A 17,454-nucleotide genomic window follows, 5' to 3' on the forward strand; every position below is an offset into this window, starting at 1 on the left:
AGTAGTGATCCTAGAAACTTCCCCCATTCAACTAGCTCATCTCAGGGTTGTGTGTTAATGGGAGTTTCTATTAACTGCCGGAATTTTAACTCTGTCTATAGCAGAAGCTTTCATCCCTTTGTGGTGCCAGTATAGCCTCAGGGTTGGAGTGAAGATAGCTGTGGTTACAGTTAGAGGTCCTTATTCTCCCCCTCCTCTGCCTTATCGCTGCTATCACCACTGCAATATGGACCGCTGTAGTCCTCTCCTTCCACAGAGCAGGGGCCTGGGAGCCAGAAGGACCTGGGTTCTAATCCCAGCTCTGCCATATGTCTGCCGTGTGACCTTGGGAAAGTCCCTTAACTTCTCTGTGCCTCGGTTATCTCATCTGTAAAGTGGCGATCTGTAAATGGGTGTTAGCCCCATGTGGGACAGGGACTATGTCTGACCCGATTAACATATGTCTACCCTAGAGCTTAGAACAGTGCCTGGCAAATAGTATATGCAATATAATAATAACAATGGTAATTATTATTATTATTATTATTATTATTATTATTATTATTATTATTATTATTACATCCTGTCCAAAAGAGAGACCCTAAGGAGTCCACCACTTCTCCCCCATGAGGCTTTTTGGGTACAATCCTAAGATTCTTGATCATCCTGTTTTAAGCAGGACTTCTAATCACGTCAATTCAATGTGTTCTGAGTCCCTTATTACCACTTTTTTCAACATGTTATTCTGATTCTGCTATACTCACCTACCTAGTCTTTGACAAACAGCTTTTTATCCCTTCTTTGTTTATCTTTCTTTGACCAAATCCAATAGGTGTTTTCTCTGGGCCCAGGGTTCTCTTTTTTTGGCAGTCCAGAAGGAGGTAATGTTAGAATCTCTAGGATCCCATTGCCTACGTTCTGGGGTGATCTTTTTCCTCTTTCTCTTCAACACTCACATGACCCTGTTCTATTTCATTCATTGCTGCTCCATCCCCTTTCCTGATGAGGATGACTTTCCTGTACATTGAGTTTTTTGGCTGCAGCTCCCAGCACTCCTCTAAACATGAATAAGAATCACATCCTTGTATGGGAGAAACTGAAATGTTATCACAGTGACAGCACTTTCTACAGGAAAGCAATGGGTGATTCAACTGTAACAAGGAGATGAATTAGCAAATGGGATTAAAAAGCAGAAGAAATAAGCATAAACTTCCTGTCAGTGAATGGTTAAATGTCAGGATGAGTTGCTAAGAAAGTGCTCATACCTTTTAGGGCAGAAAACTGCCTTCAATCAATCAATCAGTTGTGTACAGAGCACCGTACTAAGTGCTTGGGAGAGTACAATATAACAGAATGACAGACACATTCCCTGACCACAGTGAGCTTACAGTCTTCCACTGTCTGTCTAGAAGTGTTCAGGTGAATCAAGCCTGGATCCAGGAGGATGAGATCTGTGTCCTAGATCTGTGATGAGGCTCATTCAGAACCCAAACTGGCTGTCCTTGTCTCAGAGAAACAGAGGGACAGAAAGCCCACAACCTCACTTTGTAATTTGTTTCTGTGTTTTATCACCTTGATGTTTTTCCGTGGGCCCAACCCAAATGCCCCTACAATAATATTAGTCCATTGCCTCTTGTTTGGGTCTCTGGAATTGTGAAAGGGAACTAGACATCATCCTTCTTGTAAGTCACATTTAGATTTCTCTTCTCCAACATGAATGACAGGAACTGTTTTACATCTCTTGAAATTATCTTTGCCATTTTTTTCTGGGATCCCAGCTGTTTATCTGCCTCATTCTATAATAAAGAATATAAAATGGGACAAAATACTCTACTGAGAAGCTGAACAATTGCAAGTCACATCCAATCAGTCAATCAGTCAGTATTGTTACTCACTTTATGTGAACTGGAAGTCAGGGGACCTGAATTCTAGACATGGGTCAGCCATGTGCCTGCTTTGTGACCTTAAGCAAGTCATTTAGTGTCCCTGTGCCTCAGTTTTCTCACCTGTAAAATGGGGATTAAATACCTGTTCGCCCTCCCCTTTGGATGGTGATTCCCATGTGAGACAGAGACTGTATCACTTGATTATCTCATACTTACCCCAGTACTGAGTACAGTTCTTAGCACACAGTAAGCACTTGACACATACAATAATGATTATGATAATTATTATCATCTTCTTTATAATTATTATTGTGAGCTCCTTGAGGGCAGGGATTGTTTCTAGCAACTCTACACTCTCCCAAGTACTTGGTATAGTGCCCTTCACAGAATAAGTGCTGAATAAATACTCACGATTGATTATTAGCAGAGCACTACGTTAAGCAGTCAGGAGAGTGAAATACACGTTAAAAGTACAACAATCTTTCCTTAAAGAGAAAGGAGTCTATCATGGGAGGCAGGTACAAAACAACTGACAAATAAAAGTAAAAATAGAATGCAATGATGGATGAAGTGAATAAATAAGATCTTAAATAAGACATGTGAATCAAGAGTACAAAATTCAAGTTGTTGACTATGAGAGCATCACATGTTGAGCTGAGAGTTGGGAAGGTTAGACCTGTTGAGAGAATCAATTGATCATATTGAGCACTTAATATGTGCAGAGCACTGTACTAAGTGCTTGGGAGAGTACAACAGAATTAGCAGACACATTCCCTCCTATAATGAGCTTTCAGTCTTAGAGGGAGAACAAAATTAATGGGGATTGCCTCCAGGAAAAGGAATTTCAGGGGGACCAAAAAGCCTATCTGACTTCATGGACCTTCTAAATGGTGAATTCTTCAAGGATGTATAGTTTTAAAGGTGACTTATCAAAGAGACTATTCCTTTTGTCAAGTTCACTAAGGCTAGCTTTCAGCCTTTCTATAGAAGAGGGAGGATGGAGGGAGGAGGAGGAGTGGGCCATTTTGCCTACCAGATAGTTCATGAAGCTTCTTAAGGAAGCAGGAGAAAATGGTATTCTCTGCCCTCCCTCCCTTTTGTTTGCACTTTATTATTGGGCTTCAAACAATAATGAAATTCCACCAGGATTGTAAATAGAGAAAAACATCTCTCTCCTTTCCACCCAATCCCCAGCGACCGCATCCTGATTGTCAAGAGACCTGGGAAACAGTGTCTCAGACTGCCCCCATTATGACCCTCCCTCCCACATTCAAAACCAGAGGGGATTGCATCACTCTCACCTCAACAGGCAGATTTTTCCCATCAAACAGAGTGTGGCAAACCCTCAATAAGCAGATTTTCCCAGTAAACAGAACCTGCCTTGGGGAACCAATCGGAAGAAGGAGCAGGAAGGACACATTGTAAACCATTGTTTCAATTGGAAGAATCCGATCAAGGAAAGTTGTCTAAACCTCATCATCATATTTGTGGCAATCATAGGTTAGCAAGCTGCCCAACTACATAATATGACCTTTCAGGAACACTTTAAAGATAGGGAGAGCTGTAGTGCAGTGAATTTGAAGGGAGAAGGGGTCTTGGCAATGGTAAGGGCCTGGGCTTGGGGTCAAGAGCAAGGCACAATGAGTTGATTAGCTTGGAAGGAGCCAAAAGTACCAGATAGGATGTAGTAGAACTGTGCTGATAAATAAGAGGGAGGGACTTGATGCATAAAGGAATTAGTAACCTTTGGAGTCAGTCAGCCAGTGAGTTCTATTTACTGAGTGCTTACTGTGTGCAGAGCACTGTACTAAGCACATGGGAGAGTACCATAACACAATATGAAAGACGCATTCCCTGCCCTCAGTGAGGTTTTTGAGGAGTGGAGAGATATGTGCAGGATTACATTTTAGAAAAATGATCTTTGGGACAGAGTGAAGGGATAGAGGCTGAAGACAGGGAAATTGGTGAGTTGGTTTGGTTAATACAATAGTATGTGTAGTTGTCTGAACTCAAAATATATACCACATGTGGTGAAATTTACCTAGGGATTTGTGTGTGACCAGAAAGGCCAATGGGAGACCCACAGTCTCAACTGCATTGTGCACGTAGACAGGCTGACTCCGAGTAGCCAGGCCATAGTACTAGGGGTGGACCAAGGTGCTTTTCAGAGCTGAGTGTCTGTTGTTTGCTGTGCCTGGAGCTATATTCCCTTTTTCCTCCTCCTCTCAGTGGGACAATGAGACAATAGTCTAATTGAGATATGGGAAGTGCCTGGACCAGAGAGATGGCTATTTAGATGGAGAGGAAGGAATGACTATTATTATTATTTCTCTATCCCTGGAGAGCTCTTTTCCTTCCAAAGGAAGTGTAGATGAGAATACTTTCAGAGTCCCTGCTCCCTTTACCCTTAATCCCAGAACCTGGTAGTGTCTTATGCTATTCCCTGGGAAAGACTATGTGGTATCATTTGTTCCCATCTTGAGAAAAAATATGATGTGGGAGTCACCAGATGCTAAATATGGACTATCTAATCTCTCAGTGATAACTTGGCCATAGGTCCAAATAGACACCTTACAGGACTTGACTGGGGTCTCTCCAGCAGATTGAAGATTTTGCCCCATGCCTATGACAAGTACTTTCTAGAAAGCTCTTCCTTTTCTTCCTGGGGCTGCTGACTTTAGTCCTCTGATCTCTGGAGTAGTCATTTCTTCTTTTCTTCGGGACTGACAGTTTCTTCAGTCTGGGATGTCAGGACACTGATTTCTGACCTCAGTTCTCCATGAGGCAAATCTGAAGTACTAGGGGCTGCCCAAAGTGACCAGTGGAGTCAGCCAGACTCCTTCCTCAAATGGGCCTCTTCCTCCTCCTATTGATGACTCTATTCAACCTTTAAGGTTTTTACGTTCAAAACAAGCAAAAGGAAACACTTGTTCACCCAGCGGGTGATGAGCATATGGAATTCATTATCAAGGGAAGCTGTGCAGGCAGAAAACATCAGTAGGTTCAAGAAGGGTTTGGACAGATTCATGGATGGGAGATCCATGAATCTATCCAAAGAAGGCAAGTTAGGTATGTAGAGGGAAAGGTCACAGGTGTTAAATGGTCCATCCTTAGGCATTAGACAAGGTGTGCAGATGGATGATCTTCACGTAATTCCCTCGACTCCCTTGGTGCCACTGAGAGAAGCAGACTCCTGGGCTGGATAGAGCCCTAGAGCTAATAATCTACCTCCCCTTAGAGCTGAAGCTGCCATCAGAGAATGTCTGCAGGTTAGAGAAGCAGCATGGCATAGTGGATCAAGCACAGGCCCAGAAGTCAGATGGTCATGGGTTTTAATTCTGCCTCTGCCACTTGTCTGCTGTGTGACTTTGGGCAAGTCTCTTCACTTCTCTGTGCCTCAGTTACCTCAACTGTAAAATGGGGATTGTGACTGTGAGCCTAATGTGGAAGAGGTATTGTGTTCAACCCGATTTGCTTGTGTAGACTCCAGCAATTAGTACAGTATCCTTCAGATCTGTGTGATGTAAAACATCCTAAGACCATATGTCCTTCTAGGTACGAGCATGAGAAGAAGAGATGCCCCTGTCATAAATAATGTTGGCTGTACAATCTTAACCCATTATTCTGCTTATTCCTTACTTCCTGAGCTGGCCAACATAACCAACAGCAACAACAAAAACGTTCAATACAATCCCTCGTTAAGGAGCTCATTCCTTACCCAGCTGGGGCATTTATTGAGGACATACTATGGACTGAGCTCTGGGGTAAAACTTTAGAGAATCCTCTGTTTTGGTTAGGGTTCACCCCACTCTTTATCGGAGCTATTACCATCATCCCTGTTGCCATTATTTCAGAGGAAATACCAAAGTTCCTTTTGGTTTTCATCTTAGACATGTGATGGGCCTGATATAAAATGATTAAACTCAAGGAGAGCCTGAAATATGATCTCAAGTATAGGATGCTAGACACAGGGCATCTTTAGATTAAATGATGCCTATTATGGTTAAGCTTATCTGTACATGAGAGTGTAGCTGAAAAGTCCACTGCAGGATTGACATGCCCATCTGAACTGTGCACACCAAAAGATTATTCCTTAAACTGACCTGGTTCCTGGTTTTGGTACCCAGGGCTGTTTCATTCCGGGCAGCTCTGTTATATTGTAATCCCCCAAGTGCTTAGGACAGTGCTCTCCGCACAGTAAGTGCTCAGTAAATACCATTGACTGATTTGTTCTTAGTTTTTTGGTCTCTCTGAAATCTGTGTTGAAAAAGAGCTGCTCCATTATTGCCTGCAGTGTAGCAGGTGTATATCCCTGCTGAAACTGTCTCCCAACATTCAACTGTGATGCTGAATTGCTAACTTGTCTGAAACTGCATTTTACTACATCTTGAAAACAACAGTCCTCTAGACTGAAAGCTCCTTTTTTATGGCTTTTTTAAGTGCTTACTATGTGCCAAGCACTATTCTAAGCACTGAGGGGATACAAAGTGATCAGGTCGCCCCACGTGGGACTCACAGTCTTCATCCCCATTTTACAGATGAGGGAACTGAGGCCCAGTGAAGTGAAGTGACTTGCCCAAAGTCACACAGCAGAAAAGTGGCGGAGCCGGGATGAGAACCCATGACCTCTGGCTCCCAAACCTGGGCTCTTTCCATTGAGCCACACTGCTTCTTAACATGATAAGTATGACAGATAAGCCACCCTGTTGGAACTACTCAAGTAGCTTGATTTTGCATTTGTGATAGATCCACATCTCACAGTTAATGAGAAGGTAGAAGAGCAAACAGCTCTCAGTCTTGATGGTTGGAAGGAATGGAGTCATGGTGTTGCTACACTCTGCTCTGCACACAGTAAGGGCTCAATGAATACAGTTGATTGATTGATTGATTAATGGTCTCCCAGAGAATACACTAGCATCTCAATTTGTTACACACTCCCTTCTTTGGCACTAAGGCACTGGGTGAGGTGTTGCCTAGTTAACAGAATTCCAGGATGGCATTCAGCCCAACGTTGCTAATGACTCTCTCTGGTTGTGGGCGCAGATCACTAGTGCAGGGTGATGCAACAACGCTTTGGTTTTCTTCAGATTTATTGTCAGTCCAGAGCACCTGACTGACCACAAAGTAGTTCACAGTCATCTGCATGTCTTCTTTTGCTAACTGTAGACTGTAAGCTCCTTGTGGGGAGGGTGTCTGCCATCTCTATTGTTTTGTACTTTCCCAAGCCCCGAGTACACTTCTCTGCCTACAGTACACACTCAAAAAATACCACTGATGAATTGATTTGAGTATAGGCCATTAAGAGCATAGTGATATATGAACACTGACTCTAGGTTTTGTGATGATATCCTTACAAGTTGAACGATTTTCCTAGAGGATTGAAAGCATATTCTAAGTCCAGCATTCAGTTCCTTTGTCGCACCCTCCAGTGTGCCTGTAAAGAATGAATTGGACAATTGATGTATGTTTTGTAGGGGTGCTGAATCATTTAACAAAGCAATAACATTCTTTCAACTGGAAATATTAATACCATCTCAGAAATTCCTGGGGGGAGTAGCTGTTATAAAGGCAAGTATTTATAATATGAAAAATGTCTCACCCATTCCTTTCCACCCCCTTTCCCTGCCCTCCCCCTCCCCCCATGCCCTTCTTAATGTTTCTAATTCAAGACACTGTAGTCCCGGTAGGGTCCTAAAATGCTGAAAGTGTGAGCTTATTGCATAATTGAACCCGTCTGACCAGGGAGTCAGTTCCCTGATCTGTTGCCGAATATTTAACAAACATCAGAACAGGCTTGGCCCTTCTAGGGGCCCTTGGTCTGATGTTGTTGTTTTGTTTCTGGTTAAGGAATAAGATACCACTACCTCCTGCTGAAGAGCTCTGGATGTCTTCCCGACCAAGGATTGTCTCTCTGACCAAGTTTTCGTGGCAACAGAGAATTTCCAGTGGGAATTTGGTCGGGGGAAAAAATGATTTTTCTTTGGCAGGTCTCAAGTGAATGGGATGCAGCATCCCTGGAATTGAACTGAGTTTGAAAGCAGACGCAAACCCATTCAGGAAGCGGAGTTTGGGGAGAGGGGCTGTGTGACAAGAGGATAAGCACCTCCAGATGTACATTTCACATATGGCTGCAAAAAGATGTTCTTGGTTCCAGCTCTATCTCTGAACCCCTTTAAAGGTTGTAATACGTTAAAGATGATAGGTTCTTTAGCCCACTGCATCCCTACCTTGTTTGCCTGGTTCTTGACCACCTGTGGACATGGGTGGGGGTGGATATTAGTAGGAGTGGACATGGGGGTGGCAGCAGAGGTCAAGGAATGCAAGAGGAGTTAGGTGGGTACCCCAGATCCTACCACTTGGACTCAGCATAACTACCCCAACCCCATCATAGTTGGCAGAGAAGTGGGAAGATTCTTATGAATGCCAGGGGTGGCCCAGAAGCACGTGGACCTTCCTCTTAGATGGAAGGACTGAAAAAGAAGGACTGTAGTTTGGTAATATAATAATAATAAGGATAGTAATGATGGTATTTCTTAAGCGCTTACTATATGTGTCAAGCACTGTTCTAAACACTGGAGTAGATATAAGCTAATCAGGTTGGACACAATCCCAATCTCACATGGGGTGCCCAGTTTTACAACCCATTGTACAGATGAGGTAACTGAGGTACAGAGAAGTGAAGTGACTTGCCCAAGGTCACAAAGCAGGCAAGTGGTAGAGCTGGGATTAGACTCTCAGACTCTTGCTCTATCCACTAGGCCATGCTGCTTCCTCTCTGTTTGGGGGCAAGAGGAATCCAAGTTTCTGCTCCATGGGTGACGATTCATCAAGACTTTATAACAGCCACAGGAGCCAAATGTTTATCAGCACGGTTACTGCTCAGGAAGTAGCCCCACTGACAGTCCTTTGGGTGATGAGCCCCAAGAGGGAAAAAGGGATTTGGGTCTTTAGAAATTTTTGGACCCATTGAGAACTCTCCTTCACCCTTGAGAAGATTGCCATCTTCCCTGGACCCCAAGGGAGGAGCTCAGTCTCTATTATTCCCCGATTTCCTCCATCACCCAAGTTCCCCAATTAGTTCAAGCAGCCTCTTGGCCAGGCAGGCAGCACCCTCTGTGAAACAGCTGTGTATTCTGTGTGGCTTTCCGAGATTTCACTCAGCGGCTCATACACTTGCAATAGTTAACACCCCCCCAGTTAGGGTATTATTTTTCCCACTTGTTAGGGGTGACGGATGGTGGTTGCGGGGGATTTATTGGACAGCAGTTGATGGGGAAAGATCTATGGACTGTTTCTGTTGCAAAAGAGAAGGTCATATTTTAAACTGATGGGTAAAAGATGATATTTTGTGTCGAGTGAACTTCTCCAATGAACGGGTAGAGATGCTGGGTCACATTCCTTCCAAATTTATCTACAACTTGCAAGGTGCAGGTCCGGGACACGTCATCTCCATGCCAAGGTGGAGGCAAAGCATGGACTCTCATTACTGTATCCATCACTCAGAGTGATCAATAGGCAGGTGGTAAGCAGACGTGCTGCAGTTAGGAGCAGTATTCTGGGATTTATGCTGACTGTGGGGGTGAGCAGGGAATGCAGCCTCCAGGTTTCTCCAGGCTCTCTCCAAACTGCTCCTCCCTGGGCTGGAACAGTCTATCTCAGGGGTTGAGAGCTGTAATGATAATGCTAATAATAATAAACTGTTAAGCACCTACTATTTTGCCAGGCACTGTTCTAAGCACTGGTGTAGATTCAAGAAAATGAGGTTGGACACAGTCCCTGTCCCTCATAGGGCTCACAGTCTGAATCCCCATTTTACAGATGAGGGAACAGAGGCCCAGACAAGTTAAGTGAGCTGTCCCGGGTAACCCAGCAGAAAAGTGGCAGAGCTGGGATTAGAACCCAGTTCTTCTGACTCTTAGGTCCATGCTGTAGCCATTAGAAGACGCTGCTTCCAGCTCCTGCTGTCAGATCTAGGGCGACAGCCTGTCACATAACTTGGCAAGGAGAGGCTAACAAGTCAGAGTGGCCTAGCAGAAAGAGCACGGACCTTAGAGTCAGAGGGCCTGGCTCCTAACCCCAGCTCTGACATGCCCGCTTGTGATCTCAGAGAAGTCGCTGAACTTCTCTGGGCCTCAGTTTCCTCAACTGTAAAATGGATTTTACATTCAATGCCTGTTCTCCCTCCTACGTAGACAGTGAGCCCCATGTGGGACAGGGACTGTCTGACCTTATTATCTTGTATCTACCCCTGCATTTAGTACAGCACTTGGCACATCGCAAGCACTTAACAAATACCACAGTTATTATTAATTCCTAAACCTGCAGCCTGAGAGACATTGAATTCCAGGGAATGAAGCTGTGGTTGCCAAGAAAGAAGTTGTGTGCTGGCTCCTTTGGGGATCCAGGGAGACTTCCTTGACTAGAGGCAGAAAAATACAGGATCTCAATGAGGTGGCTACAGGTGGAGTTGGGGAGACTATAAATTCCTAAAGGGCAGAAATCATGTTTACTTAGTAAATTGTACTTCCCCAAGTGCCTAATCAGGTGCTTTGCACACAGTAGGTGCTTAATGAGGTGATTGATTGATTGGTTGGGAGAGTTGGGGACCTAAACTCCACCTCTCCCAGGTAACAAGTTCAAATGTGAAGGGCTGCACTTTTCTGTGTATTCTTTGCAAAAGGAGAGTTTCTCCTGAGCATTTTGAGCGGCCAGTACCCTTCAAAATTGTTTCATGAAAACACTAAGCATGCAACTCAGTCAACATGCACACCCACCACTACACACACACACACACACACACACACACACACACACACACACACACACACACACACACACACACACCCCCATTGCCACGGATTGGCAGTGAAAGAGTTCAAGCCTCTGCTCCACAGGTGATGAAATGTGAAGACTCTGTGTGGGCTACAGGAAACAAAAGTTTATTGGGATAGTTCTCACCCAGGAAGCCAGACTGCCATGCTGCCATTCCTTTGGGCGACGGCTCCCATGGGGTAAAAAGAGTTTAATATAAATGACTTTGGATCTCCTCTCAGCCTGACAACCCTACCCGCACTTCTTACCCACCCCGCCCCCCCAAAAGAAAAAACAAAACACAAAGAAAAACAAAAATCAGTGTCCTTGGCCTTTGAGTGCAGGCTCTCTTGGGTTTTCCCACAGAAGGATTGAGAGGTGGTTTAACCAGGGTTACACAGGTGGTGAACAGTGTGCTTGTAGTGTAGGGAAGAGCCTGCTGTTTCCCAGGCACCAACAGCCATTGCTAGCTCTGGGATCTGGAGAAGTTCATGCTCCCAAAGAAGAAGAGAGACGTGGTAGCCCATAATCAAGTTAGAACCAATTTACAGTGTGCTTCTCCCCCCTGACACTGTCCTTTCACCACGTCCCCTAAGACCCTTGTGGTCGCCTTAACTTTGCTTGCCAGTTCATCCCCTTGCCTGACTCGAAGGTTTCCTCCCAAGGAACTGGCTTGTGTACAGTTAACTTAGCAGCACGATCAGATGAGGGGAAGGGAAGCCGTAATTGTTGCCAGAGTTGAGGAGAGGAGGAGAGGGTCAGAAAACCTTCAGAGCGACCCCACTGCCCCAACTCCCCGGGCCCCGTGGGCTGGTGTGGCTTCGTGGGCTCCTCTTCCGAGGCTTGAAATTGCCCGGAGCCACCTTTCAAGAGTATACTCCCTCTGGTAACCGGTTCCAAATCTCTTTTTACATGTCTGTATATACTGCTGTCTCCCCAGCTGCTGAGATGCCTCCTTCACAGCCTTGTTTTGTTTATCTTAGTAACTACCCTGCTTTAATCCCACTGAAAGATTGGTTAGTTGGAATTCACTCAGTCTTCCTCTGGAGCCTTTGATCCCGTGCACATAAGCATTTGCTGACAGCCAGACGGAGAAGGTGGAGCCTCCATCCCTGGCCCTCGGGGGCCTCGAGAATAATGAATGAATGCTGCGTTTATTTGTATTTCTAATTGGCAAGTCGGTTGCCAGATAAGATGCGTGTCACTGCAGGCTGAGGGCATGAGGCAGCCTTCCTCGTAATTCAGCCCTCTTGTTCAGACCCTTGGGCCACGAGTACTGGCCAGGACCTTCCGGAGCCCCTCCTCTCGTGGTGGGCGGGGCCATGTGCCAGGTGTGCCCAAGGTCACCCACACCCTATCCTGGAAATAAATGTAGCTGGGCCGGAGGGGAAGAATGGTGTCTTTGGCACCCATTTCCCTTTGCCTGAAAGGCCCCCAGATTGCTGACATATTGAACAAGGCTGTGTTACCTGGAATGTCCCGACCCCACTGGAATCCTCCCATTCCCTGCAGGGAGCTGTTTTGGAAGGTCCGTCCATCACAAATGCTTGACGGCATTTCAGGAAGCTTCGACACATCTCCGGTGCCTTTCACGTGAGGTTTTCCAAGTAATCTACGATCTCCCCGAATTTTCCTGTCCTGGCCCTGGGGAGGCAGGAGTTATTTGGGATGGAGCAGCCTGTGTGTGGCTGCTCTGCCTCTCTGCCCTTCCTCCTTCTCGTCCGCTCCTTCCCCCTTCTCATCCGCTCCTTCCCTCTCCCTCTCGGTTGGTTTGTAAGCAGGTGGCATCGATGGGAAGGGATTAGAAATGGGGTCAAGGGTTAATGGAAGGGGGCAGCAGGCAAGGCCTCCCTGCCACTCAGAGTTTGAAGGAACAGGTGGCAGCCACAGCCAAATGGGGTCAAGCTTTAGGCCTCTGGACCACAGAGTTCTGTGGTTGCACTGGACAACTCCTCAGGTCTACATTAGGTCTTCCAAAGCACTGCACAATTCTTTCCACAGAGCCTTTCCTCTTTCCTCCTTCAAAATTATGCTCCAGACTCTCACCTCTATGATACCTTTCCAGGGGAGCCCTAGTTAGTTTCTTGAGCCCTCTCCCAACTCTTGCATGCATCTTGGGTGGACTGTAGTTGGATGTATCTCTGTTCATTTGTGCAAAAAAGTCTGTCAGTATTTCATGAATCTTCTGAGCAGAGGAATTGAAAAGAAACAAGAGGTCAAAAACATGGTCTTTCTGGGAAGAAACCAGTATAAGCAAGGTTTTTATACATTTACCGTATTGACTCATATTTGCTATCATTGTACCCAAGGTGCAGTACTCTTGGTTAATGTTAAAAAGCATTCCCCAACCCTCTGTGCCTGGCAGTATTCCATGATTGTATTTGAACATGACTTGAGAGTCCACAATCTGCTAGACAGCACTAACTGTCTAGGCAGGTATCTCAGATCTTGTTTCATTTAGAAAAATTCCAAGATTGATTTGTCCTAAGGAAAAAAAAATGCATCATCCAAAGTTAGTTCCGAAGGTCTCAGCCTTGGTTTCTGGGCTGTCTTCTTAATGGTCTCCCTGACCTCACCTCCCAAAGCAGACCTTGTTTCATTCCTTAAGACACCCCAGCAGCTGCTTGGCATACATCTCTGCTGATGGCTCAGTTTGCCATTGGGTCTCCACTGTCTGCCCACCTGTGCCAGAGGCTAAGCCGAGATCCCTCAACACCACTGGAAAGCAAGACCTACCTTAGGAAGAGGTTGACCGTTATGTGCAAATGTCAGGGTCTCATGATGGCATAGAGTTACAGCCAGGTGTCCATTCATGGGTGGCCAGAGAGCCATGTTAGATAGTTTCTTAGGAGTATCCTTCGAAAGGCAGGAACTCCTGCCTTTCCCTCTATTCCCAGTGAAGGATGTCATTTCTGAAGCAGAAAACTCAGCATCCCCTTCTGCTGATGTGGTGCTGAATCGTTCCCTTGGGTGGGTTTTTGATACCTAATTACCCCATCAGGGGTGTGGTTAGCATGGGCAAGTGGTACAGTAAGTCAGTGTGTGAAAACAAATCCAAGATTAGCTCCTTCTTTGCATTTTTCCCTGTAAATCTCATCTGGGGATAGCCCAGCCCAATCCCACACCCCCTCCTGTATGTCAGAAACAGATGCACAGACCCTGGCAGGCTTCCAGCCTGGAGAATGTGATGCTTAATCCGCCTGAGATTTATTTTGTATTGTTTGTCTCTTCCCCCGCCATCATCCCCTTTCCCGTCTCTCTACCCCCGACCCCCCCCCTTCCTCACCTCCACCCCCCAGAAACGACTGAGCTGGGCAACAAGAAGGAGCTCAAATCCATGCCCTTCATCACTTATCTGTCGGGCCTGCTGACGGCCCAGATGTTGTCGGACGACCAGCTGATCTCGGGAGTGGAGATTCACTGTGAGGAGAAGGGCCGCTGCCCCTCCACCTGCCACCTGTGCCGGAGGCCAGGCAAGGAGCAGCTCAGCCCCACCCCGGTGCTGCTGGAGATAAATCGAGTGGTCCCCCTCTACACTCTGATCCAGGACAATGACACCAAGGAGGTGAGCCAGTCCCATGCCCGACGCTCCCTGCCCTCGCTCCCCCTGTTAGTCCGGCCCCAGCTTCACTTATCTCTCTCCTCCTCGCCATCTGTCTTCGTCTTCCACCCACAGTGGCTCTCTGCCTGCCTCCCATACTGCTTAGTGGCCTGGCCCAGGAAGTAGCGGGGGCTCCTGACCTCAGCTCTGACATCCTGCGGCATCCTCAGTGTGGCTTCCTTCGCACTGGCCCAGCACATCTCATGCACATGCCGTGTATCTGATCGCTGGAGCGCAGGCTCTGGGATGGGAACCACAATGGGAAGAGATGAGCTCTCAGGATTCATCGGAACAGAAACCAAACCTGGAGGTTTATGGTCCATGGCTTTCCACCGGGGCAATTTAACCCACTACTGTGTGTCACTCTTTCTATTACAGGTTGGGAGGTTGGGAGGATTCCTCCCCAACCCTGGTGGAATAACTCCTGGGAGTTTCCTTGCGTGGACGAAAGGCCTGAAAGGGAGGGTTTAAAATGGCATTTAAGCCCTTGGGCTCCCCACCCCCACCCCAGCCCAGGACTCCTCGCCGTCTCTCTTGCTCTCCGTAAATCCTGCAAGAACTTAAGTGCTAATTATATGTAGATGCATTTCTTGGTTTCTCCATTTCCCTACCCTCACCCTTTTCTCAAACCAGAAATGACAGACCTGTTTAGAGTCACTTATTAGTGCCGTGCCTGCACTTGATTAGACATTCAAAATGAGCCAGCTTGTGGCAGCTGTGGGTGGGACAGGGCGGGCGGCAGGTCTGGAAATAATCCCGGCAAATGGAAATATGACCACCAAGTTAGAGGAGGTGATCTGGAGGGAGTCAGTTCTAGGAGCAAGAGAAACTCGATGTTTCTCTCATGCTCTCTGTCCATCCCCACTCTCTGCCTCTCCATTCTTCATTCTCTCCTCCTGTGGATAGCTCTCTGCTTTTCGCCTGTACTTCTGGAGTCATGCCTGCACATCCTTTCTACCTCCTGGTATGCCTCTTAGGAGAGAGGTGGGAAGAGAGTCTTTTCCCTCTGTCTGTTTAAAGGCTCAATGAACCTTGGTCCCCTCAGACATGCACCAGCCTAGTGTAGCTCGACCCTTCTTTCCCCATGATCCTGGCCCTTCTCCTTTCAACTAGGCCAAATTCAGACAATCAGGCATAAGGAGCCTGAAACTCTGCCTCTAAACGTACCTGCCCAGTCTGTTGCATTGTACTCACCCCAGAATTTACTATAGTGCTCTGCACGTAGTAAGCACACAATAAATACAACTGATGCTACTGATGATGATGATGATGCTTCTCTTGACAGATCATGCACTAATTTGGGGTTTTATTTTGTGCATTTGTCCTTGTTTTCCACGTTGTTTTTGTGTTTCATGTCTCTGTCTATGTGTACTACAGGTCTCCTACCCACCACTTTATTCTTAGATTGTGAGTCCCCTAAGGACTAGGGTTCATGGTTAATTTCCATCTCTTGAGTCTATTCTGGCACTTAAGATAGTGCTCTTTGCATAGTAAGAGCTTAATAAATATTACTGCTACACATACTATTACTACTACTACTAATGATAATAATAATGATGGTATTTGTTAAGTGCTTATTGTGTGCTAGGCACTGTACTAAGTGCTGGGATACAAGCAAATTGCAAATCGTGTTGCACACAGTCCCTGGTTCACATGGGGCAAACGGTCTCAATTCAGGAGTATTACTACTACTACTACTACTGCTACTACTACTACTGCTACTACTTTTGGTTACTGTCAAGGGGCAATTCTGCCCTCAATCCTATCAGGCCATCCTGATGAAGTCCTAGGAGAGTGGATGTATGAGGTTACCTCTCAGAGAGACACTCTGGGATTTAGAGGAGGCTTTGAGAAGGATTGTTTAATAATAATAAGTGGTATATTTGTTAAGTGCTTTATTATGTGCTAAGCACTACACAAAACACTAGGGTAGATTCAAAATAATCAAGTCCCTGTCCCACCCAGAGTCTGAAGAGGGAGGGAGAACAGGTTTGTCATCCCCATTTTACAGATGAGGAAATGGAGTCCTAGAAGCATTAAATGACTTGCCAGAGGTCACACAACAGGCAAGTGGCTGACTCCTAGCCCTGTGGTCTTTCCATTAGACCACATTGCTTCCCAGGAAGGGCCCTGTGAGTCAGCTAGTGTTCCCAACAGGAAAAATCTCTGCTTCTACCTTTCTCCTGGCAAGTACAGCCCTGAACATCCACGCTTTAGGAGGCAAGATTCGGTGCTCATATATAGGCTAGTGATTGGGTTATGGCTGCCTGAGATGAGGCTATCCAGTGGTTGTCTGCCTTAGAGCTTTGGTACACTAGAGCCTGGGAAATGGTGTCTGTTGAACTCAACTGGGATGCCACCTCCCTTGGCTCCCGCAGAATGGAATGTCTCTTCAGCACTGCCTTGGGCCTTTCCAGTTTCTAGCAGGGCCCTTCAGAAATACCGATGCCATGAAGAGTCCCCATTCCCACCCTAGGAAACGACTTGGAGGAAAGTAGCCATTTCTGCTCCTAAGGATAAGAGTCTTCTTTTTCCACCACTGCCACCTCCTTTCTTCACTTCCTGTCTCCAGAGCTGCAGATGGGAGCTGAGGCGGAGCCCAGCCTCCGGGCCTTGCCCTGCGGCCCAGACGCGCTCTGAAATGACCATGTAGGGCGTTTGTTTGGTCTGCCTTGGATACGGGATGCTTTGCTCCACCAAGCCGCCTCTGTCCATCCCACTGAATGCATGGGAAGGGATTAGTTCTCTAGCCGTAGCTGGAAAGGAGCCCCTAATTACACTTTCTGCTGTGGGTCTGAAAAAAAGAAATCTTTATAATGGAGCATTTGATTAATGCACATGACCTCCTCCCTGCACCTGCTAAATGGCCCCACAAACACCCCAAAGCCTCCCTGAGCTTGGCTCGGCAGGACTCTGGGCTTTGTGTTTGGTATGAGGTGTGTCTGTGTGAGCTTGCATAAGCATGTATGCACTTGGGCATGTGTGTGTGTGTGTGCGCGCGCGCGCACGCGCGCACACAGCAATGACCATAGTAATGTTTGTAGAAAGCATGGAGTGGCTATTTGGTTTCAAACAGTATTCTCAACCTTTTCTGTTTCTCTGTACAGTCTCAGCCAATGTGAGTTACCCTAGGAGTTACACCCAGAGCGGCTGAGGAAATGGAGATAGTTTAGGATT

The 17,454-nt window shown here is 46.3% G+C and overlaps 1 protein-coding gene across 4 annotated transcripts in view; it reads left to right on the plus strand.

Moving 5' to 3' along the window:
* Nucleotides 1–17,454, plus strand: part of ASTN2 (astrotactin 2) — an 854,016-nt gene that overhangs the window by 595,570 nt on the left and 240,992 nt on the right. For all 4 annotated transcript variants that reach the window (XM_038744812.1, XM_038744813.1, XM_038744815.1 and 1 more), the window contains one exon: nucleotides 13,976–14,241. In XM_038744812.1, the coding sequence (XP_038600740.1) occupies nucleotides 13,976–14,241 (266 nt within the window). The remainder of the gene's footprint in view (nucleotides 1–13,975; nucleotides 14,242–17,454) is intronic.

This window comes from Tachyglossus aculeatus, chromosome 4 (genome assembly GCF_015852505.1).
Source record: "Tachyglossus aculeatus isolate mTacAcu1 chromosome 4, mTacAcu1.pri, whole genome shotgun sequence".
Taxonomy (NCBI): Eukaryota; Metazoa; Chordata; class Mammalia; order Monotremata; family Tachyglossidae; genus Tachyglossus; species Tachyglossus aculeatus.